The 26,134-nt window shown below is 38.1% G+C and overlaps 1 protein-coding gene across 3 annotated transcripts in view; it reads right to left on the bottom strand.

Annotated features, from left to right (window-relative positions):
* UNKL (unk like zinc finger) overlaps nt 1-26,134 on the bottom strand; it is a 124,284-nt gene that overhangs the window by 64,280 nt on the left and 33,870 nt on the right. For all 3 annotated transcript variants that reach the window (XM_043969398.1, XM_043969392.1, XM_043969383.1), the window contains exons 3-5: nt 22,818-22,994; nt 21,961-22,094; nt 10,324-10,459 (exon numbers count right to left, since the gene is read on the bottom strand). In XM_043969398.1, coding sequence (XP_043825333.1) covers nt 10,324-10,459; nt 21,961-22,094; nt 22,818-22,994 — 447 coding nt within the window. The remainder of the gene's footprint in view (nt 1-10,323; nt 10,460-21,960; nt 22,095-22,817; nt 22,995-26,134) is intronic.

Raw genomic sequence — 26,134 nt, forward strand, 5'->3', positions numbered from 1 at the left:
ATACTAATCTAAGCATATCACTTCAAGTCCTATACATAAAAAATGAAATAAATACAGTATTTTATATATCTGTATCTCTGAACACAAAGGGATTTCTCCTCCAACATGTAAGGCAGAGTCATAAGGAAATAAACTACAAATAATAAAAAAGGCAATACTTTATTCCTATCTAGAACTTGAGAGGAGAAACTGATTGTCTTTTATTACTATGCAACAAATCCAGGAGCAAAGACTACGGAATGAAGTACTTAAGCAGAATAAAGTTCCTGCTATGTTTCAAAAACCTAAAGGAAGGTATGTCCTAAAGGGGCCATTGAAGGGCTAATACAATCAGTAAACACTCTAAGTCTTAAAAGAAGATAAACAACAAAAAGAAAAAAACCAGGATAAAGAGAAAGAGTATTTCAACTAATGAAGGGGAAAAGAGATTTTGGAACTAGAGGGGGGAAAAAAGATTACAAAAGAAATACTTCATGGAAACTGAGGGGATACCCATCACTTAGGGAATGGCTGAACAAGTTGTGATATATGAATGTAATGGAATACTACTACACTGTAAGAAACGATGAGCAGGCAGATTTCAGAGAAACCTGGAAGAATTTCCATGAACTGATGCTGAGCGAAGTGAGCAAAACCAGGAGAACACTGTACACAATAACAGCAACACTGTGTGATGATCAACTGTGATAGACTTAGCTCTCCTCAGCAATAAATTTATAAGAAGATAATTCCAAAAGACTCATGATGGAAAATGTTCTCCACATCCAGAAAAAGAACTATGGAGTGTGAATGCAGATTGAGGTATATACTATTTTCACTGTTGTTGGTTTTTTCTTTCTTGTGGTTTTTCTCTTTTGTAATGATTCTTCATTCACAACATAATTAATGTGGAAATATGTTCAACATGATTGTACATGTATAATCTATATCAGATTCCTTGCTATCTTGGGTTGAGGGGAAAAAATTTGAAACTCAAAATCTTACAAAAATGAATGTTAAAAGCTATCTTTACATGTAATTGGAAAAAAGTTAAATACTATTAAATGAAATTAAGAAAGAAACACTTCGACCTTATAAATCAAGTCATTTCCAGGGGTGTTCAAGATGCAAAATAAAATTTTAAAAATAGGATCATTTGGACAAAAATTATAACAAAGAATGGGGACAGCGGTGGTCATGGTGTTTAAAAGGTGAATCAAAAAAAAACAAGGAAAAGGAACCTCATGAAAGTTGAATGACAAAGATGATCTCTAAAATAAATAGGGAATTGACACAAATATGCATTCCCAATCGATAAGTAATGAAAGGATAAGAATATACAGTTCTCAAAAGATGACTGTAATGGAATATTATTGTGCTATAAGAAACGATAAACAGGATGATTTCAGAAAAACCTGGAAAGACTTATATGAACTGGTATATTGTGAAGTGAGCAGAACCAGGAGAACATTTCACACAAAGACAGCAACATTGCTTGATGAAGAACTATTAATGACTTAACTATTCTCAGCAATACAATGATCCAAGACAATCCCAAAAGACTAATAAAGAAGCATACTATCCACCTCCAGAGATAAAGAACTGATATTGATTGAACAAAAACTGAAGCATGCTATTTTTCACTTTATTTTTTTTCTTTTATTCAAGTTTTCTTGTACAAAAGGACTAATATGGTAATGTTTTACATAACTGCACATATATAACCTATATCAAATTGCTCACTGATTGCTCAGTGAGGGGGAATGGAAGGGAAAGGATGAACAGAATTTGGAACTAAAAACTTTAAATAAAACTGTTTATTTAAAAAATAATAATGGGGGCAGCTAGGTGGCGCAGTGGATAGAGCATCGGCCCTGGATTCAGGAGGAACTGAGTTCAAATCCAGCCTCAGACACTTGACACTAGCTGTGTGACCTTGGACAAGTCACTTAACCCTCATTGCCCTGTTAAAAAAAATTATAATAATAATAAAGGTTAAATAATTTTAAAAAGAGGCAGAGGACTGTGAGAAGAGTGTTTTTATATATATGTGTATATATGTATATTTTGTATGTGTGTGTGTGTGTGTATATATATATATATATATAAAAAGAGTCAGAAATGATCACTGTATGGAATGTTTTTGCTTAATTATTATTATTTTTTTGCCACAAGGAAAAGTTCAATCTGGGCGGGGGCGGGGGGGCCAGGGCAATGACAGTTAAGTGACTTGCCCAAGGTCACACAGCTAGTAAGTTGGCAAGTGTCTGAGGCCGGATTTGAACTCAGGTCCTCCAGAATCCAGGGCTGGTGCTTTATCCACTGCACCACCTAGCTGCCCCGGGGGAGATGAATTCTTAACCAGTGCCTCTACTTCCTTTCCTCATTATCTTCTAAACTCTGCAGTCTGGCTTCTAACCTCATCACTGAATTGAAATTGTACTCTCCAATGTTAACAATGATCTCTTAACTGCCACATGTGATGGTCTTTTCTAAACCTCATCTCTCTGTAGCTTTTAACACTACTGATCACCCTCTTCTCCTTATATAACTCTCATATAAGCTTTCATGATACTGCTCTCTCTTGGTGCTCCTAACCAGTTGAAACCACTCCTTCTCAGTCTCTTTCCCTAGATCTCCACCCACTAATGATAAGTATTGCCCAGGGCTCTGGACTGGACCTTTTTGTCTTCTTCCACAGCACTATCTTACCTGATTATCACATCAGTTCCTAAGGATTCAATAATCATCTCTATTATGATTATTATCAGTTCTCAGGTTCTACCCCAAGATCTTTCCTGATCTCCAGTCCCGTCTCTCCAACTGCCTATTTAACATCTTGAACTGGGTGTCCTGTAGATACCTTGAATCAACATGTCCAAAACTGAACTTCTTTATCTTTCTCTCCAAACCTCCCCCTATTCCTAATTTCTGTATTAATATCAAGTTGTTGTTGTTCAGTTATGTCTGACTCTTCATGACCCCAGTTGAGGTTTTCTTGGCAGAGATACTGCAGGGGTTTGGCACTTCGTTCTCCAGTTCATTTGACAGATAAAGAAACTACTAAGGCAAACAAAATGAAGTGACTTGCCCAGGGTCACACAGCTACTAAGTGTCTGAGGCCAGATTTGAATTCAGGAATTAGAATCTTTCTGACTCCAGTCCCAGTGCTCTATCCACTGTACCACCTAGCTGCACTCATTACTATCAAGGATTGTGGGGTATGTGTAGGGGAGTAAAGTGTAAGAACACTGGCATTACCATATTCCCAGTCAGCCAGCCTCAAGACCTACATGTCATTTTCAACTCCTCACTTTCTCTCACCCTATCCCTTCAATCTACAGTCAAGTCCTGTCGATTCTTTTTTCATAACATCTCTCATATATACCCCCTTCTCTCTTCTGATACTGCCACCATTCTGGTGCAGACCCTCATCACTTAACTTTGAACTACTGCAAGGCCTGCTGCTGTTTCCCAGTTTCAAATGTCCCCTCATCCCGTCCATTTTCTATCCATTTGTTTTGACACATAACCCACAGCACAGCAACGCTGACCTTCTTTGTTGTTACTTAAATAAACAAATTGTTCTAAAATGAAAACCTCAAACTATTAACCAAAAAATGCTCCAATTCACTAATGGAATGGAAATCTAAGCAACAATGAGGTTTCAATAAATTTTTTTTTAAATGACAAAAGTAAAGCACTGGGGGGGGGGGGGGACAGCTAGGTGGCATAGTAGATAAAGCACTGGCCCTGGATTCAGGAAGACCTGAGTTCAAATCTAACATCAGACACTTGACACTTACTAGCTATGTGTCCCTGGGCAAGTCACTTAAACCTCATTGCCCTGCAAAACAAACAAAAAAAAAGACAAAAGATAGGAATAGTGAATGATGAAAGGATTGTGTCAAACTGGCATACTGATTATTGCTGAAGGAACTGTAAAATCAGCCCAATCATCCTGGAAAGCAATTTGGAATTATGCAAAGAAAGCTGAAGGCAACTAGGACAGAGCACAGGGACTAGCATCAAGAAGACTCATCTTCCTGATTTCAAACCTGGCCCCAGATACTTACTAGATATGTGACCTTGGGAAAGTCACTTAACCCTGTTTGCCTCAGTTTCCTCATCTATAAAATGAGCTGGGGAAGGAAATGGCAAACCACTGCTGTATCTTGGTCAAGAAAGCCCCAAATGGGGTCATGAAGAGTCAGACACGACTAAATAAAAACAATCCAAGTTCTTTTCTTTCCTCTCCACCTCCCCCCCCCCCCAATTCCTCCTTCAGGATCAGAAAGATTGTTTTCTTGTGACTAGACTCCAAAGAAGATGCCCATCAATTAGGGAGTGGCTAAACAAATTGTGTACAAGAATATAACAAAATATTACTGTGCTGAAGAAATACTAAACATCAGGAATTCAGAAAAGTATGGAAAAAATTGACATGAGAGGTGGTTCAGGGGGCTAACTCACCCAAAGAATGGGCAGACTCACAGTGAATCTTGTAAAATAGAGAAATTTATTAGAATAGAGGAATATATGGCCGAGAAAGAGTCATGATGGAGACTGTGTCACAGAAAGAAAGGAAAATTCACCTTTTATACAGTTTTGAACAAAGAAGGCTTCATACCAGGAAGAATGAGATTGCAAAACTACCAAGAAGGGGTGTTCAGGGATAGAATGACGTATACATCTTGCTGACCTGCAAAAAATTCCGTATCTTGAATGTATGGAACTTGCATATCGTCCTTGCAGACATGGATATGCTTATCAGTGTTTACATCATAGCTGGGACTCTCCAAATATCCCAGGGTCTGCATGACCCCAGTCAGTCTATGTGTCCTGGCAACATCACATTCCTGAGGTGGGAAACAGGGATTATTTTTTCATTTCTAGAAACTTTGGTTTCAATGTCTAAAGTTTAAGGATTCTTTAGGGGTTAGGGTCTTTGGGTTTCTCGAAGTCTCACATTCCACCACAAAATTACACAAACAAATGAAAAAGCAGAGCCAGGAAAACAATAAACATAATATCATGACAATGTATAGAGGAAAAAATAACACCTACAAAACTTTTTTTTTAAATCAATATTATAAAACTATAAAGAACAAGTGTGGCTCCAAAGAAGAGCTCTGAGAAGGGGTAAAGAGGAGAACACTGCATATTATATCAGGTTTTTCCCATATATCACTTTTATTTTTTTTTCTTCTTTACTTCATCTTTTTTCTTTTTTTAAAAAATATCTGTCTCAAAGGGAAGGCCCTTGGTGAGGAGAGAAGGAAAGAGATACAGGGAAAAATTTAAGCAACTGTAAAAACAAAGGATATCAACAAAAATCTATTATTTTAAAAAGTAAGGAAATTTGAACTAATTCAGTTCTTATATGTAGACTTAAATATAGTAAAGATTACATGATCATTACATCTATTTTTAAATTGCCATTTAATTTTTCTAACCACATGAAAATAACAACAGTGCTCCTCTAGGGATTGTTCGATTTGGATTAAAAATAGCTAGCACTGGGGGCAGCTAAGTGGCGCAGTGAATAGAGCACTGGCCCTGGAGTCAGGAGGACCTGAGTTCAAGTCCAATCTCAGACACTTGCCAACTTACTAGCTGTGTGACCCTGGGCAAGTCACTTAACCCCAATTGCCTTACCCCCCCAAAAAAAAGCTAGCAGTGGATATTATCACTAACATATGAATAGACATGTCTTGATCTCTCCCACTACTGAAAATTAAGTGTTGAGCTTGCTCCTGCAATAATTCTCTTGGAGCTACTATAAGAGTACACATTGTTGCCCCTATTTGTAATGTATGAATCCTTAAGGGAAACTTTCATAATGGAAAACCGATTATTGCAAATGCAATACATATGATATTGAACTAAATCTTTAGAGGGTTCATGGAGGAATAGAAAAGGAATTTTTCCACAGTAGGAAGAAAATATAGTTTCTTCCTTTTGAAGGGCTGGATCCTTCTAAATATAAATTTCTAGTAAGTGTTACTAAGTTGCCAAGGTATCAAATTATAGTCAGCTAAATATACCATTTGAATGTCTCTGAATAAAATTAACATGCCAACATATGCCCTATTAAAAGAGACTTCTTGAGAGATAGTTAGGAAGTAGCTTAAAGATATGAGCAAAGAGCCTAGAAAATAATTATTATATGTAAAGTGAGGAGATTTTAAAAATCATTATATTAATTTAATTATTAATGAGATTTTAAATTATCCCCACTGTCAATATGACTTTAGACAAGCCCCTTAATAACTCAACAAACATGTATTAAACATATACTTATAATGACACTATTAGTTGCTAGAAACACTAAAGATGAAAAATGATAGCACTTTCTTTATTTTAAAAAAAAATGTTTAATGATAGCTCTTTCAAGGAACTCCCAATCTACTAAGAGGGAATATAACATGTACACAAATAAGTATAATGTGATATATGCACGGTAGAAAGTGAGAAGGCAACAAGGGATACATTCAGACCACAGGAATCTGTTCAACCCAAGACCAAAACAATTAGTCTTACAAATGGAACTTTTTGTCTATCTACTGTGGCACTAATATTTAAAAGCTTGCTAAGAAGGGAGAAAAAATACATCAGAGGAAAAAATCCAGTCTGGCATGATACTAGAAAGTATGGGGAAGTAGGGATACAGTCTAGTGAGTCCAACAGTATACTGGAAGTATGAGTGCCCTTCAACTCCTCCTGCTATCCAGTAATGGATAGAAAAGTATGTTGAGAGAGAGAAAAAAAGCACTGAAAATGCCTGGGCAGGACAGCAATAACCCCTATAATTCCTTTCAATTGTCCCCAACCAATTCATTATGGAATGGTGGTACTTTTCCCACCCAAGTACTACATCTATTCTTCTAATAAAGTGGGAGCTCTCACCCAACTTGCTAAGAAAATATGCAAGCAGTTTTAGCAAAAGTGGAGAAGAAAAAAATTTATCGGACTCAGGCTTGGAATCTGAGAAATATAAGAGTGTACAGTGGGATCAAAGGGAGAGGATAATGAACATGATGATAATAATAACAGCATTTATATAAGATTTTAAGGTTTGCAAAGTACTTTATATATATTATTTCATTTGATTCTCATAACAACCTTGTGAAGTAGGTGCTATTGTTATCCCCATTTTATAGATAAGTACACTGATGCACAGAGGTTAAGGGACTTGCCCAGGATCACACAGCTAGTGAGTATCTGTAGCAGGATTTGAAATGAGGTCTTCCTGACTCTTTCTACAATGCCACCATTTTAGTGACAGAATAAACAACCATCAAATTTGAAGTGAAAACTTAACAAAGCAAAACAATAATAGATTAATTCCAACATAAGAGCTACCTGTTACCCAAACCTTTTCCCATCATCTAACTTCTGGGTGAATGGAGAAAGAAGCAAAGGAAATTGTAAGCTAAGGTATGGAGTTGATAAAGTTGGCTCAGAACTTTCTAATTTTTCTTCCCTTTGTTTCTATGAGTGAGTATATCCAACACATAATTTTTTTTTTAAGTGAGGCAATTGGGGTTAAGTGACTTGCCCAGGGTCACACAGCTAGTAAGTGTTAAGTGTCTGAGGCCGGATTTGAACTCAGGTACTCCTGACTCCAGGGCCAGTGCTCTATCCACTGTCAACACATAATTGTTAGTTTAATTTTCTTGTCTGTAAATGTCAGTGAAAAAGGGAATTAATCACTGCAAAAAATAGTCAGAATAAGAAAGATAAGAAAATTTCTAAAATGATTTAATGACTGGAGTCTGACTTTAGCTTTTTTTTCCCCATTTTCTCCAGCCTGGCCTGTTAGGGAAGGAGAAGAGGGAGGGGGGAGGGAGGAAGGGAGAGACAGAGAGACAGAGACATTCCTCATTCCCAAAATTTGTTGCACTAAATTTATAAATCGAGATAAGAAACTCTGTATACCCAAGGAATCCAGCATGATCTTTTATTGTGATTAATTTGATGGGCTTATTGAAGCTTATAGTGGAAGAGAAATTGGGGTTTGAGGACATTTTCCTCCATGGTTCAACTTCTCAAATTATTTGGATATCTTCATTCAGGATGCATGCATATCCTCCCACTGTGTTAGATGATGCAGATCTTTTGACCTCTCTCACCTGCACTGTTATAACAGCCTCCTAACTGTTTTCCCTGCATCCAGTCTCTCTCCTCTCCAATCCATTCTTTACACAGCTGCCACACTAATATACCTAAAGACTAGGTCTTAGTATGTCACTCCCTATTGCCTCTAAAAGAAAATGTAAAATCCTCAGTTTAACAGTAAAAGTCCTTTACAATCCTGTCCAGCTTGATTTCATGGAAGTTCCCTTCACACAGCCTACATCACTACCATACTGGCCAGCCTACTAGCTGGTCTGAACCCCAACCTTTTACTGTCCTAATTTCCTCCTTGCACAGGTGATATGTTGCCTTATGCCTCAAATGCACTCTGTCCTCAACTCTTCCTCAGGGAGTTCTTAGGCCCCACCCAAGGCTCAGCTCTAGTGCTATGTCTTTCAGGAGGCCTTTCCCAATTCCCCAGAAATGAGTACTCTTACCTCTCCCCAATTCACCCCCACTGAAAAATACTCTGTATTCAGCTGTCACATATTGACTATACTTATTTGTGCATGTACTATTTCCAATAGAATGCAAGCTCCTTGAGAGGAAGGTCTTTTAAATTTTTGTCTTTTAATTCCCACTACCTATATAGGAACTGCCAGAGCATGTGTACTTAATAAATAATTGTTGAATTTAATTGAATTTTTCATATAGGCAGTATGAAAGCACTAGGAATTTTGGACAAGTGAATAAAGTCATGAATTAAGAAAAATTTTTTCACAGAAGTGTGAAGGATGGATTGGAAAAAGATCCCACTAGAGGCAGGGAGACCAGTTTAAATTCTATTATAACCTTGGAATCAGGAAGAACTGGGGTTCAAATCCTGCCTTTGGCATATGCTGGCTGTACAACTTTGAGTGAGTCACTTAATCTCTCAGGGCCCCAAGCAATTCTCTAAGATCACAAATTGCAAAGCAGATGTATAAATTTTCTTCATGAAGGTTCCTCTTAAACCAAGGAAATCACAGGTCCAGTGGTTATATGACCATGGCACAAAAAATTAACAAACTATGAGTCAAGTTATAATAATGAATGTTTAAGAAGAAATATTAATGCTATCAACAAAAATTTCTTGAGAGTCAACTATGAGCAAAACAATATACTAACTATGAAAGAACAACTTATGAAATTATGGAGAGCATTAAGATAATCCTAAAGGGAAATTATAGGAAGTTGAAGCACAGAGACATAGAAGATGAGCACAGCTAATTAAATACAAATATATGCTGCCCTAGCCTTTTTTGGGGAGAAGGGGGGGTAGGGGCAGGGCAATGAGGGTTAAATGACTTGCCCAGGGTCACAGAGCTACTAAGTGTCAAGTATCTGAGGCCAGATTTTAATTCAGGTCCTCCTGAATCCAGGGCCAGTGCTTTATCCACTGCACCACCTAGCTGCCCCCTCCTAGCCTTTTTAATAATACAGACAGTTCTCACTTTTTGCAAATAAACTGTTCAAAAGACCTCTACTTAAAATGATTTTTATATAATGCAAATTTGCCCTAGGACATGGGGAAGGGAATGAGGGAGGAAGGGGGCCCCATGCTCATGGAGGGAGGGGGCTGGCACATGGTTCAAGGACACATGAGAACTGAGGACAGAAGCAATAACAGGAGAAAGATCATGAATGAGCCAGGGCCAGCCACAAGGGTGCCTGACCAGAATGAATGACACACAGTGTACATGGTGTCAGGGACAGATATGAACCAGGGAAAGATACTCAGTACCAGAGAGCAGACAGATGGAAGACGACACTCTGGGGACAGACATGCAGGTGGATGGGCAGATCAGGGCAAAAGTTTCCTCTCTATGCACACTGGAGGTCTCAAGTCAAGCCCCCATCCATTGCTGGTGGGGTTTCTCCTACTGTCTGCTCTTTTGCTTTCACTTGGAGAGGGTTCTGAGGGGTAGGGGACTGAGAGGACACAAAGTGCTGAGCCAAGGGTCAGGAACAAAGAGAGCACACACAGTATTCTACTGTAAAGTTAACATAGTATTTTTGTGTGTTGTTTTAAAATGTGGATTTCTTTCAGAATTCTTTACATAAAGGTGAGTTTGCATAATAAGAATTTACATAAAGCAAGCACTGTGTATAAAAATATTTCTGAAGAGAAATTAGTATATCTTAAAAGTGCTCCAAGCTCTTTAGATGGAAAGAACATCAATAAATCCATGTTCTTTTGTTATACAATTGTATAAAATAGCTCACCTGTACTTGAATTTCCTGGGATTTCGTCTTCGATCTCTACTATTGTGATAGTGTGGACAAGCATAACCCTGACGACAGAGGCGAGGTGGCTTTGGACATTGTTCAGTCTTGTAGCCACCTAAGACAAAATTGGTATCTGAAAAAAGTAAACAAACACTTCATTTGCAAACAGCAACCAATTAATTTTTACTTAATCAATTTCAAATGCATTTATAAAGCTCCTCTGTCACTAAGGTCATACAGGTAGTTTACCTGTACGACTTTAAACAAATTACTTAACCCCTCTGGGCTCCAGTTTTCTCACCTTTAAAATGAGAGGATGGCCACTAAAATTTCCTCCAGTTCTAAATCTACAATCTTATGTGCCCAGTACTCTGGATACAAACAGAAAAAGATAAAAGCTTATCCAAATGGCAAGGAATTGGAAATTGAGGGGCTGCCTATCAACTGGAGAATGGCTGAACAAATTGTAGTATACGAATGTAATGAAATTCTACTGTGCTGTAAGAAATGATGAGCAGGCAGATTTCAGAGAAACCTGGAAGGACTTGCATGTACTGATAATGAATGAGATGAGCAGAACCAGAACACTGCACACAGTATCATCAACATTATGTGTTAGGGGCAGCTAGGTGGCGCAGTGGATAGAGCACTGGCCCTGGATTCAGGAGGACCTGAGTTCAAATCCAGCTTCAGACACTTGAAACTTACTAGCTGTGTGACCCTGGGAAAGTCACTTAACCTCAATTGCCTCACAAAAAACAAAACAAAAACAAGAACAAAAAACAAACAAAAAAACCCATTATGTGTTGATCGACTGTGATAGAGTTGGTTCTTCTCAGCAATACAACAGTACAAGATAATTCCAAAGGACTCATGATGGAAAAGGTTCTCCAAATCCAAAAAAAAAGAAAAGAAAAGAACTGTAGAATATGGATGCAGACTGAACCATACTATTTCTTTTGTCTTTGGTGCTGTTGTTTTTCTTTTTTGAGGTTTTTCCTTTTTGCTCTGATTCTTCTCTTATAGCATGACTAATGCAGAAATATGTTTAATGTTCTTGTACATATATAACCTATATCAGATTACTTGCTGTCTTGGGGAGGGGGGAGGGAAAAAAATTTGAAACTAGAAATCTTATAAAAACAAATGTTGAAAACTATCTCTATATGTAACTGGAAAATAATAAAATACTTTCATAATTTAAAAAAAAAAAAAGCTTTTCCAAAGCCTATCATCAAGAAGCTTCTGTTTACTAGCTAGTTAGAAAGTACCACTGTCTCAGGATTGAAGAAATATCCCATGTTTTATAAATATTGTTGGGTTTTTTTTTAAAGATGCCATAACATGTTTGATGAGGCTGGAGAGCTTTTTCATAGAAGGATATTAGGAAAAAGGAAAAGAAGGTAGCTTGTCGTGATTTGTAACTGCGAGTAGTATATAATAAACCACAGTGGGAAATGAAGCAATGACTACTTTCAAGCATTTTAAATGTCTTCTTAGTTGAAATTTAAGTCTATAAAATTCTCTACCAAGGACAAATACAATTTTATTAAGAAAAATATGTTCAGTAACCACATAAAAGGGCATAGAGAAGAATGGCTTTGTGACTAAAAAGGAATTAAAAGAGAAAAATCTAAAAAACAAAAGATTTACTAAAATAAATTTTTTGTGACTGCTATAATGTGAGATACTGTGAATGTATACATTTAATAAATGGTGATTAAATGATAAACAAGAATTGTCTACAAGAAATCTTCAAGCTACAAATAAGCAAGGGGAAATTCTATGCTGCATCTTACTCTCACTAACAGGAAAGAATTGATGCTGGAGTAGAAATAATTGACAACCCCGAAGGGAACTGCTTCCTCCTAGAGTTTGTGATAGGAGAGAAAATTTAGGCATATTTGAGAAAGCAGGTTTGAAAGAGTTGAGAGGAAAGAAAGAGGTGGGGGGCAGCTAGGTGGTACAGTGGATAAACCACCAGCCCTGGATTCAGGAAGACCTGAGTTCAAATCTGGCCTCAGACACTTGACATTTACTAGCTGTGTGACCCTGGGCAAGTCACTTAGCCCTCATTGCCCCACAAAAAATAAATTAAAAAACAGAAAGAAAGAGGTAGAATCCTAAAATGCTTCAGATGAAGTCATCCCAGAAAGGAAAGGAGATGTTCAAGAATAAATTCTGAAGACACACAGAGAGAAATTCCAGTGAGGAGGGAAAACAAGATCTGTCTGAAGAGATTGATGTTGACACACAAGGAACTCCACAAACAGGTTGGATTTTTTTTTTTAAATGTTCATCATTCATTTATTCATTCAACAAATATGAGCTGAAAGCCTACTTTTGAGGTCAAGTAAAAAATACATTCATGGGATATAAAAAAACTGTCTGGAAAACTAAAGCATGTAAGTTCAGGTAACAGAAAAGTAATATAAAAGCATAGCATGGCAATGTCATAAAAATAGTGCCAGAAATGCTAAAACTTAAAATGAACTTGGGCTGAAGACACATGGTAAGGACAAAAAAACAAACAAACCATTTTAAGCTCTATTGGGAGAAAAAGAAGGGGTAGAGTCTTTGCATGGGGTTATGGGGATAATTATAAGTGGCTGAGCAGCTCAGTTCTGATTTTGTTTCTGTTTTATTAATAGGGGGTTGATACTCAACATAAGTAAGGAGATAGTAAAAGAGTATGGGTCACTTGACCCAAATGAACCACATCACTAAAAGGACATGGAAAATAGAATTAGTAATTACCACATGACCTGGCAGAGGACTAAATATTACACCATTTTTAAAGGGAAGAGAACAGCCTAAAAACTATAGGCTAATGTGTCTGACTCCAATTCCTGGGAAAATTCTAGATTGGATCATTAAAGAGATGGTTAGTGAACATCTAGAAGCAAAAAGAATGATTTAGAAAGAACCAGTATGGCTTAATTGAAGAATATGTCAAGCCATTTTATTATCACACATTTTTTATAAGATTACTAAACTGGTAGAAAAGGGCAATGCTAGTTTACCTAGATTTTAAGAAAGCCTTCAATACTATTTTTTTTTTAGTTCCAAATTTTTCCCCCTCCCTTCTTTCCCTCCCCAAGACAGAAAGCAAATTGATATAGGTTATATATGTACAATATATACAATATGTAAACCAGACGCAATGGGTAGAAGCTACAGAGACAATGAGAGCTGTGCAGAAGTAAATAAGCTACCTGGAGAGGTGGAAGGTTTCTTTTTCTTGGAGAAAATAAAATAGAATTTGAACAACCATTTGCCAGCCACACAGTAGTGTAGTTTTCCTTTTGTGTATGGGTTAGACTAAATGGCCTTTGAGTTCCCTTCCATATATTAAATTCTTTGATTCTTTCCTGAAATGCTAAATGCTTTTCATTTCAGAGACAATAGGGACCCATTAGAGTTTTTGAATGGGGGAGTGACATGGTCAGATGAATTGGAGAAGCAAGAGTAGAGGTAGTGTGGACTTTCTATGTTCAAGACCTGCTAACTCATGCTAGCTATGAGACCATGAGTAGGTTGGTGAACCTCTTGGTGGCCTGAGGCAAATTTCCATACTACAAATGAGTTGCATGTATATATCTGTATCAATTGGGGGCAGAGGGAACGTTTCCCATGTTAAAGTTCCCCCAAATCAATTAAATCACAGGTCCAAAGCAAAAAGAAAAAAAAAGAATGTAATGAAATAGGATTGTTCCATAAGAAAGGTTGACTAAGAATATTTAACAGAAATATGCAAAAACCCATTAGAAATGAGCAGAAGTATAAACTTACTGATTATAACTATAAAAGTGAAGACAAACTTAACAGCAATGAAACTAGACTAAATTCAATCAACATTAATACCACCTATACTAAAAAGACAGCATTTCATGTCTTTTAACAAATAAGAGAGAATAAAGAGCAAAATAAAAGGGAAGAATTCCCTAAGATAGTAAGTTGCAGAACAACTGATTTGATTGGTAGAGGGAGATTCCTCGAAGGTACTTTACTATACCAATGAAACCGCAGGTCTAGACAAAAAGACATAGGAGAAGCATATGGATACATGTACAATTATTCTCAATGAATTTTTTGTGCTATTTTGTTTAAAGGTTTTGATGATTTGGGGGGTGGGGTTGTTACACCTGTTTTGCTGAAAATAATTTATCATTTTAAAAATAGATAATACTGGGGCAACTAGGTGGCACAGTAGATAAAGCACTGGCCTTGGATTCAAGAGGACCTGAGTTCAAATCTGACCTCAGACACTTGACACTTACTAGCTGTGTGACCCTGGGCAAGTCACTTAACCCTCACTGCCTTGCCAAAAAAAATTAATAATAATAATAATAATACTTAGATACTGCTTTACAGTCACAAAGAATTTTTATCCCAATTCCTTCTCACAACAAGAGTAGTATAAATACAACTCCTCTAATAAAAGGATTCAGGTAAAGAAGCAATACAAGCCTTTGTGAGGTCAAGTGACCTGCTCAAAGTAATACAGCTAATAAAAGGCATAGCCAAGATTGGAATGCTGATCCTATTCCAAATCCAATTTTCTTTTTCCTACTGCATATAGCCTCATAAGAGAAATAACAAAAACTGAAGTAAAATAAATAAAATGAAAATGTGGAAGGTATTATTCAATTTTTTTTAATTATATGGTATTTAGCTTATGACATGATTCCATCAGGATGGGCATCACAACTCTACCAAAGAAGATAACAATTCCTCTGGACTTTGGGATATTGCCTTCATTAGCTACCATTGCTGAGAAACTGGATCACTGCATAGCCAAAGAACTCCTGATAATAAACACTCTCCACATTTAGCAAAGCTAGACAACAGATAGAAGACATTAAATCTGTTAAGAGGGCCTGTACTCAAAGCCTTTCCAATTTGACAGTAACTGCCAGAGCTTATATCCTATTAGAATTGGTCTTCAAAAATTCAGGGTAATTCCCAAACCATGATAAAGCACCAAGGCAAGACTTCTAGTGGAGGATTTGGTATTCAAGCCTATTTAAATAGGAGGAACTCCTGTTAATTCAATCGAAACATCTTTGATGTGTCAGGTGGTACAGTGGATGGGATGTTGTACTTATGAAAGGAAGTAAAAGTAGATAAAGATGGCAGCTAGATGGCACAGTGGATAAAGCACTGGCCCTGGATTCAGGAGTACCTGAGTTCAAATCCGGCCTCAGACACTTAACACTTACTAGTTGTGTGACCCTGGGCAAGTCACTTAACCCCAATCGCCTCACCAAAAAAAAAAAAAAAAGTAGATAAAGAGTTCAGGAAGACCTGAATTCAAATCCTAACTCAGATAATTCTTACTTGTGTGACCCTGTAAGCAAGTCACTTAACCTCTAAGTCTCAGTTTCCTCATCTGTAAAATGGGGATAAAAAAAGAGCATCTGCTTTATATGGCTGTTGTGAAGATCAAATGACATAATTAGGATACAAAGCACTTTGCAAACAACAAAGCACTACTACCTAAGCACTGACTATTATTATTATTAGGCACTGGGAATTAAAAAAAATAAATAAAAACAAAAAACAGTCCCAGCTCTAAAGTTTAAGAACAATGATGACACTGTTAATGATAATCCCAGCTGACATTCCTCCTCTCTGGCCACCTCCCTCCGCACTCTTCTTACCAACAGCCTTGGTCTGAAGGAGCTTGCATTCTGGGTCCTCTATTCTTCTGACTGGTGAACACTTCACCTAGAACCCTATTTTAGGAAAGCCCCAGGCATAAATCACTTCGCTCCCTCCTCCACAGTCTCCTAACACACTTCCCTTTATCCCTATTTCTATTTCCATGATCAACTTAAATCTTGTTCTTGGATGTGATATAGCAGCCTACTATCCTCTCCAAACCAAAGGAACCCTCTTTGGCTACCACTCCCCTAAGCGGTTTCTCATTATAATGGAATCTCCTTGAAGAAAGAGACTTGCTTTAGTATTTACATCCCCAAGATATAGCACAAATATTTGGCATATTAGTAAGCCTTTAATATTTTCCCCCATTCATTCATTCATTCATTCATTCATATATCCATTTTAAAGTTTGCAAAGCACTTGATGTTCATGGACGAATTTAACTCTCACAACAACCCTGTGAGATAGTATTATTATAATTCTCCACATGAGGAAAATGAGGCTCAAAGAGATTAAGTGACTTGGTCAGGGTCACAAAGCTAATAAGTTTCTAGGACAGAATTCAAACTCAGTTCAAGGCCAGTCACTGCTCTATATCAAACTGCTTTTTTATGAGGGAAAGGGAAGACACATACAGAAATGAGGTATGATCTAAAGCAGACTATAAAAGGCAAAGGAAAGGTTCAAAGTAACATAAGAATAACTGAAAAGGGAGAGATCCCACTTGTTCAGCAGGGCAAAGTGAACAATCATGCTCAGAGAAGACTTCATGGAAGAGTTAGGTCTTGAAGAAAGAGAAGAATTTCAAAACACAGAAAGAAATGCATACCAGGCATTGTTGTTAGATTAAATATATGTAGGGAGTGTGAGAGGGAGGACAAAAATCAAAGAGTAGCTAGTAGTCCAGTTTGGCTACAATATGAGTACATGAAGAAAAGCTAAATGAAATAAAGCTGAAAAGATTGCTCCAGTAAGGTTGAAGTGAAATTGTGGAGGGCCTTAAATAAAAGGCTATAGTATATGTAATTATATGTAATACTTTATATTATAGGAAATGAGAAGCCACTCAAAATTTTTGAGTGTGAGAGTACTAAAATCAAACAAGAACATTAAGGATGCTATTGCAGCATGTCCTTGGAGGAAACTAAAGGGGAGAGATAAAGCAGAAAGGTTATTAAAACAGCCCTAACCTGATCAAAATCTATTAGATACACTAGTAGCATTGAAACAAAGTGAACTTTCCTCAATGAGTTCAGTGCCCGGCTCACAGCCTTTTATTCCAACTCCTGCCCTCATACTAAGGAACTTCATATACATAGTGACAGTCCCTCAAGCACCCCAATCTCACAGTTCCTCAACTTACCCATTTCCTATGATCTTCTCCTGTGTTCATACCTTTGATCTTGCCATCATCCATAAACGCTCTACCTCCATTTTCTTTCTTTCTTCCTTTCTTTCTTTCTTTCTTTTTTTTAGTGAGGCAATTGGGGTTAAAGTGACTTGCTCAGGGTCACACAGCTAGTAAGTGTTAAGTGTCTGAGGCCGGATTTGAACTCAGGTACTCCTGACTCCAGGGCCGGTTCTCTATCCACTGCACCACCTAGCTGCCCCTCCACCTCCATTTTCATGATCTCTGAGATTCCCTTTTCTGATCAGAATCTATTATCATTCCACCTGTGCAACCCCAAATCCTGTTCTCCATCTACTACACAGGGACCTCCAATTCCTTCTCTCAATCAATTTTTTCCCAGGCCATCAACCCTGCACTAACCACACTCTTTTCCATCCCCATGTTGATCCCTGGTGAACCAGTTCAATTCCAGTGTCCTCTTCTCCAAAGTCTCTTATCCCCTTATCATATGGCCAGGTCTCAGTCTTAGATCATTCCCATCATCTGCCACCTTCACTCCCACACAGGTGCTGCTGGAAAAAGCTGGAGAAAATGATGAAACTGTGCTGACTGCAACCACCATAAATTTATATAACGTAATCTTAACTGGGCCCTCCCTCACTAATACTTTGATACCTCCCTAATAAACTTACCATTTCACCACAGCAGTTCTCTCAAATGTGCTCATCCCTCCTCAAACCTCTCATGGCTCCCTCTCTCAGCTGAGACCCTTGCCTCCTATTTTGTTTTTTAAACCTCAGGCAATTTGCCAAGAGCTTCTTCTTCCTCCTCCTCCTTACCTCACATTGCCCAGATCCCTTCTGCCAATATCTCCTCCACCACCCTTATCTTTCCTGGACAGGTAGCCCTTCTCCTGGCAAAGGTAAACCCCTCTATGTGAACAAGTCATCTCATTCCATTTCGTCTCCTCCAGCAGATCACTATCATCCCCACTCTCATTTATCTTCAATTTCTCCCTATCTACTGGCTGCTTCCCAACTGCCTACAAACATGCCACGTCTCCCTGGTCCTCACTAGCTATTGTCTGACACATCTCCCCTTTGTGGCTAAACTCCTTGAGAAGGATGGCCAACTATAATAAGTACCTTTCATTTTCTTTCCTCTTACTCTCTTACTTCTCTATAGTCTGGCTCCCAACCTCATCATTCAACTAAACTGCTTTTTCCAAAGTTACTAACAATCCTTTGTCAAATCTAATCTTCAATCTTCCTCCTCCTTTTTTTTTTTTAAGTGATGCAATTGGGGTCAAGTGACTTGCCCAGGGTCACACAGCTAGTAAGTGTTAAGTTGTCTGAGGCCGGATTTGAACTCAGGTACTCCTGACTCCAGGGCCGATGCTCTATCCACTGTGCCACCCAGCTGCCCCCAATCCTCCTCCTTCTTGACCTCTCTGCAGGTTTTGGCACTGTCAATTGCACTTGACTGATCCTTGACATTTCCCCTCTAAAGATATTCATGACACAACTCTCTCCTAATTTTCCTCCTACCTATCCAACTGCTTCTTTTCAGTATTCTTTGATGATCTTAATCCAAGAAATGCCAACTAACTGGCGGTGTCCCATAAGGCTCTATCCTGGGCTGCCTCCTCTTCTCCCTCTATATTATTTTATTTGTTTTTTATTTGGTTTTGGTTTTTTTGAGGGGCAATGAGAGTTAAGTAACTTGCCCAGGGTCACACAGCTAGTGTCAAGTGTCTGAGGCTGGATTTGAACTCAGGTCCTCCTGAATCCAAGGCCAGTGCTTTATCCACTGCGCCACCTAGCAGCCCCCCTCTATATTATTTTATTTGGTGATCCCCAGCAAACCAGTAGGCCTTGGGAGACACTGAATCAGCAGCAGCAGCAACTGCTTCTGGAATTCAGACCACAGAGGGAAAAAGGGAGTCAAACAACTGGCCAGGAGATTGCAGGGGTCGTTTTGCCAGCACTGAGGCAGGACTCTGATGTTTTGCCCATGCTAGAATCCAGGTCACAGTCTTGGGTGATAGTCCCAGGGAGGTGCACTAGCACACCAGAGCCTGCAGCCACAGCAGCACTCCTCATAGTTCCAGGGCAGAAAAGCAGACTTGTGGTTGCTTGCAGACCAGAGTACAGGCCAGGAGAGTAGTAAACATACCTCTTCTTAAATCATACCACCTTGGAAGAACTGAAATCTTACAAATCCCTATAAGTATCTCTCTGAAAACAGCTGCACAAACCCCCTGAAGCTTGGAACAATGCACCCTCCACTGTGGAAGCAGTGCCCTACTTTAACAAAGAATTAAAAGTCAAGAAATAGGCTGGGGGAAAAAGAGTTAAGTCAATGTCCCAAAGTAGAAGTCATTATCTTTCCCCAAAAATACTTTCCAAACTCTATTACTATTGTAGGAAGCATTATCTTCTCAGTCTCCCAAGCTCAAAACTTAAGTGGCATCTATCTTCAACTTCTCTCTTTAACTCCCCATACCCAGCCAGATTCCAGGGCCAGTCAATTCCACCTTTATGATATCTCTTCCACGTGCCCCCTTCTCTCCTCTGACACTGCTCCCACCATGGTGTAGGCCCTAATAACCTCACATCTGAACTTGGTAATAATCTACTGCTTGGTTTGTGGGCCACAAGTCTCTCTCCACTACAGGCCGTCCTCCACTCAGGTATCAGATCTATCTTCCTTAAGCACAAGTCTGACTATGTCACCCTCTGCACTCAGTAAACTCCAGGGGATCTCTATCACCTCTAGGAGCAAATACAAAATCCTGTTTGGCTGTTAAAGCCCTTCATAACCTGACCCCCCGCCCCCCCACACACACACACACACTTTTCCCGTCATTTTTATGTCTTATAATCCCCTTCTCCCACATACTCTAGGATTCGGTGACACTGGCTTCCTTGCTCTACTTTGAACAAGACACTCTATCCCCCATTTCCAGGCATTTTCTCTGCCTGTCCCCCATGCCTGGAATGTTCTCCCTCCTCATCTCTGCCGCCTGGCTTCCTTCAAATTGCAGTTAAAATCCCACCTTCTACAGGAAATCTTTCCTAAACCCTCTTAATTGAAGTGCCTTCCCTCTTGTCCTATGTATAGCTTGTTGTACACAATTGTTTACACACTGTCCCCCACTAGATCGCGATTTCCTCCAGATCAGGGCCTTTCACTTTCTTTGTATCCCTAACACTTAGCCTAGTGTAAGGAAGATAGTAGACACTCAACAAATGTTTACTGACTGGTTGAAAAATACTAAAACAAAACTCACTAAATTCAAAACTGAAGCACAGAGGCAATAGTTCAAGGTGGCCTACTTCAAGACAACTTCAAATAATGCAATGTGTCTTATAATAGGACCTGTTTCAAGTAGAATGCTCTATAAAATTTAAGCAAAAAAAAAAAAATCAAAGCCAGAACTACTTCCTTACACAAGTTTGTGACACTAAAACAACGCTCATTTACATCCTAGCAACCAACAGATGGATTTACTATTTATGTACATACCATGTTTTTGCCATCAGATAAAATTTTTGTCCTATAAAAGTATATGTTTCTCCTACTACTTTCTCAATTTCAAAACGGATATGAACTGCAGAAAGTGTAAATTATTGGGCAATGACATTTCAGAAATGGATGTCTTTTCCTTAACCAATTTGGTTTAGAAGAATTAGGTTGTTTTCAGTGGGTGAAGTTTGGGTATTTTGAATATGGCAAAACATGTGGCTAAACAAATAGCAGAAAATGATTTCAGTTATTCTCAAGACTCAACAACAATGATGACATTGATAGTTATTGATCCACATGAGGTTGCCTGCACTAGGAAAAATTACCTTTCAAAAACTGTACTGTTTGGAACATTCTGGACATTCTCATGGCAGAAGTAGGCCTTTCTAGAATTTTTTCTTGCTGCATTTGACAATAACAGTTAGTGGGAAAATGTGCATTGCTTTCCCAAACTGTTCACCATTACAAAAGCTTTCTTTTCAATACCAATATTCTCCCAGTGATGCCATATGGCTGCAAATCAAGGGACACAATGACCTCAGAAAAATTAAGATTACAATTGTACTCCAAGGACAATGGCAAAATTACATATAGTTGTAAGCAAGCTGAAAAGATGTTGTTACCAAGGACTTACATTTAAGAACTGGAGTAAAAGACATCATTGTGAACATGCAGGACTATAAAAGGTGAGGGACGGTAACATCAAGAGAAAGAACTTACAGTAAAGGTAAGTAGTACACTGATACCCTTGAGATTAAAAAAAAAAAAAAAAGGCCTCCAGCATACACTGTAACATATCCATATGGCAGATTCATAACAAAACAGAGATAACAGTATTGTACAAGGAGTACCATGTAGATGAAAACAATTAACAGTATTAAGGGCATAAAAATATCCCTTTAATTCTAGGAACCCCTCAGATGATCTCAAAATATAATATTGAATTAGTACAAAATATATCCTTCCAAAATACAGGAAGTTTATTTCAAGGATGGCACAGTCAATTTCAATTCACCTTTATGATTAAAGCAAACCCCACACAAGGACAGATGCAGCAAGAGGTAAGAGGCTGAAAGATAGAATGTTACCTTGCCACCTGGGATCTTCCCCAAGGATTTTCTCTATCATTGCCTGGCTAGCTAAGACTCCAGGCTGCAAATCAGGAATGCTGTCGCCACTACCAAGTTGACCATTTTGTAAGGCTTCTTGTGCCTGAAGTTCCCTAAAACCAAATAATAAGTCAGTTTACAGATATTAAGTCTTCAGACTACTTTTCTTTAAAATTCTTTAAATAAAATGTTTAAATTCATTTTGCTATGTCACTCTTTGGAGCCGATCCTCTGAAGACAGCTGCTACCTAGTGGATCCTGGATAGTGAAATCACTAGGAGTCATCCTGCCAAGGAAACTCCTAATACTTCTGGAATCCCAGAGATGACCTGACTATTCCCAGAAGCTTTATTAAGGATTTTATTTCCTAAATAAGCATCAGAATGCATTTTGAATGATAAGCCTCTTTTAGGGATATTCTCTCACAATTTAATAAACTTAGTAAGTTCCCCAAAGTTGAATTCAGTAATAGTAGAACATAATTAATGGAACATAATAGTCCTACAAAAAATAAAATTACTGGGGCAGCTAGGTGGCACAGTGGACAGAGCACCGGCCCTGGAGTCAGGAAGACCTGAGTTCAAATCCGGCCTCAGACACTTGACACTTACTAGCTGTGTGACCCTGGGCAAATCACTGAACCCCAAATGCTTCACACACACAAAAATAAAATAAATAAAATAAAATAAAATTTCTGCTTAAAAATTTGACTATTTAGGCAAATGATCATCAAAAAAGGTAGTACCTAAGTAGGTTCTACTACAGAAACCACTATAGAACAGTTACACAAATGAGGAGCTTGGTTACAACATTCGGTTGAAAAAAGATTAACTTACCTTATATCATATACTGGTGGTCTAAGATCAAGAGGGCCATGAGCAAAGGCACAATGTAGTCCATTCTTCACACAATGGCCACGAGCATCTGTTTCATGTATACATGTGCCAGTCTTGTAATATCTGAGATGATATTTTCTTTCAGTGTCCCCAGTGGTCCGATGTAAATAAGGACATCTGCAAAATAGGAAAACAAAATTACATCCAATTCTTAAGAATCTTATAATGTATTAGTTCTAATTTAGCTTCATTTACAGTTAGTGTACTGTTCTAAGTCACTAAGTCACTAGTGTACTCTAAGTCACAGTAAGTCAACTCTCATTTTCTTCATGGAAATTAATAAGGAATTCTTCCATGTTACAGGTACCTCTGATAATCAAAAGAGTTACTTGGTCACTTAGTTTAGAGTAAAATTATCTGACTAGTACTACAAATATATCACTGATAAAAGTTAGATATTATTAAAACAAATCAATCACTGTCATATTAAATCATTTCTATAGTACTTTTATCCATCTGAAAGCTAGTCATTCTAATCACTTAGTTTACATTTTTTAGCATTCAAAGAATAAAAGTTAATGAAAACACAGTAGGATAACAATGGGTATTTTTACATTACTATTATGTCAATTTGTATGGAATAGTACAATTTGTCTTCCCTGGCCAAGGGGAAAATCTCTCACACCAAACAGAGTGATTAACTTCAATGAGATCAAAAAGTGTGTCACGTGGGGCAGCTAGGTGGCACAGTGGATAAAGCACTGGCCTTGGATTCAGAAGGTCCTGAGTTCAAATCCGGCCTAAGATACTTGACACTTACTAGCTGTGTGGCCCTGGGCAAGTCACTTAACTCTCATTGCCCCGACCCCCCTCCCCAAAAGTGCCTCATGAACATCTTTAAAACAGGCAAAATGGAATATCTACAACCTGAACAAGTACCCTCTAATTGGGCATCTGCCCAAAAAGATTTCAAACGAGTCCTTTCCCTGAAATAAGGTGCCTCTCAAGTTAAAAATATAAGTATCTGGTACTTTAGGTTTAAAATATGGGACATAAAAAGTAATTATTTAAATGGAAAAGGCTATTTTTAAAATAAACTTCATGTTTAACAAAATATATTAAAATTTATGATTTAGTTCAATAGACATTTATTAAGCTCCTAGTACATATTAATACTGAGAACCAGAGATACAAAGAAAAAGAGTATTTGCTTGTAAGCAGTTTTATAGTCTACAGAGGTAATAGAACATTTACACAAGTTAGTAAAAGCAAAAGTTAAAATGTATACAAAGTCATTTCAAGGAGTGAGGACTTGCTATTAAGTGGCTGACTCATAGAGTCAATCTGTATTTGCAAGGAAGCTAGGGATACCACGAGGCTGAAGTGAGAAGGGATGGCGGAAAGGTGTACTTGTACAGATGCACGGGAGGCAGAAGATGGAATACAATGTATTGGGGGAAACTAGCAGACCGGTGTGACTAGAATAAAGAGTGTCTGCAGAAAAGTTAATAAGAAATAACAATGAAAAGGTAGGGTAGATGCAAATAATGGAGGGCATTAAATGCAACACTGTGGATTTTATTATTTTTTCCTTGAGGCAATGAGGAGTCAATAATAAAGTAGGGTAGGGAGAGACAAATTAGGAGAGTATTATAACAGTGCAGGTGATAAGGGATAACTCAGGGAGAAGCTGTGTTAATTGACTGAAGAGAATGGATTTGAGGCCTTTTGGAGGCACAATCGAGAATTTAGCAAGTAACTTGATACAGAGATTGAGCAAGAGAAAGTCAAGTATGACTGATACTGAGAAGCTGGGTGGCTAGAAAGATGCTACCATTGTCATTAGCAATGGGGCCATTTAGAAGAGGGGAGATTTTTCAGGGCAATGTAAGTTTCTTTTCTTTTCTTTGTGAGGCAATTGGGGTTAAGTGACTTGCCAAGGGTCACAAAGCTAGTAAGTGTTAAGTGTCTGTGGCCACATTTGAACTCAGGTCCTCCTGACTCCAGGGCCAGTGCTCTATCCACTGCGCCACCTAGCTGCCCCCCAGCAATGTGAGTTTCTATTTTGTACATGCTGACTCTGAGATGCCCACAGTTCATCCAAAGGGCTATGTCCAGCATACAGCTAGTGTGAATGCGACTAGAATTTGGGAGACTAAGAATACATACATAAATTTGGGAGCCATCTGAACTGAATCCAAGATATCTGATATTGTTGGGTTGATAGAATAAAAAAGTAAATAACTTATGTAGAAAGACAGGAAACAAGATTTAAGGAACACAGAGAAGGGAAGGAAACTAACAAGAGAAACTTGGGAATCAGAACAGGGAAGAAAATGTGTACAGATGGGAAAAAGAGATGTTAGATCTCCAATCTGATCCTGAAAATGACTTCAATAGAAAAACAAAATCTTCTAAAGAATTTAATTGTACTCACGTTTATACCATTCTATCTTTTTACTTTCAAAGAACTGATTATGTCACTAAACTTTAAGAAGTTGAGCAAATGTGAAGTTACAAATCTGCTACTTAAAAAAAAAAGTCAGAGCAGTCAAGCTTATGCCAACAGAGTAGTGCTCTATTTATAAATTATTTGGCCCAAATAAACACAGCCTAAGTAACTGATTTTTAAAATTACCCCACAAACAAAAGCTTCTTGACAGGACAATTTACTAAAAATGGTTAAGAAAATTTCACATCAACAAAAAGTTTTAAACTCCATAAAAAAGAGCATGCAAAACAGTGACCACACTGACAGAACAGTACACTCAGTTCCTTCTAAAAGGTCCCAGGGTTGTTGTCTAATATAAAGGAGGCTGTTCTCTTAATGTAATTTCCATCTGATGTTATTTCCTCAAGTTATCAGTACTGCTAACGATCCCCCTATTTATTTGCAATGATCACAAAATCCAAATCAGTGAGGAATGAACTTTCCTATACTATATTTTTTCTTGTTATTGTTCTCTGTGGTAGAGCTGAGAGAGTACCAGACATGAAGTATGGAAAAGTTGGGCTCAAATCCTGCCTTAGACACTTAATTGTATGGTCCTGGGCAAATTACTTTATCTCTCTGGCCCCTAGTTACCTCATCTAAAAAATGAGGGGCTATGGGGCAGCTAGGTGGCGCACTGGATAAAGCGCTGGCCCTGGATTCGGGAGTACCTGAGTTCAAATTCGACCTCAGACACTTGACACTTACTAGCTGTGTGACCCTGGGCAAGTCACTTAATCACCATTGCCCCCCGCAAAAAAAAAAGGGGGGGGGCTGAACTAAACAATCTATAACCTGACAGGTAAAGATACACCTTGTTTTGGTT

The sequence above is a fragment of the Dromiciops gliroides genome, chromosome 1 (assembly GCF_019393635.1).
Source record: "Dromiciops gliroides isolate mDroGli1 chromosome 1, mDroGli1.pri, whole genome shotgun sequence".
Classification (NCBI taxonomy): domain Eukaryota; kingdom Metazoa; phylum Chordata; class Mammalia; order Microbiotheria; family Microbiotheriidae; genus Dromiciops; species Dromiciops gliroides.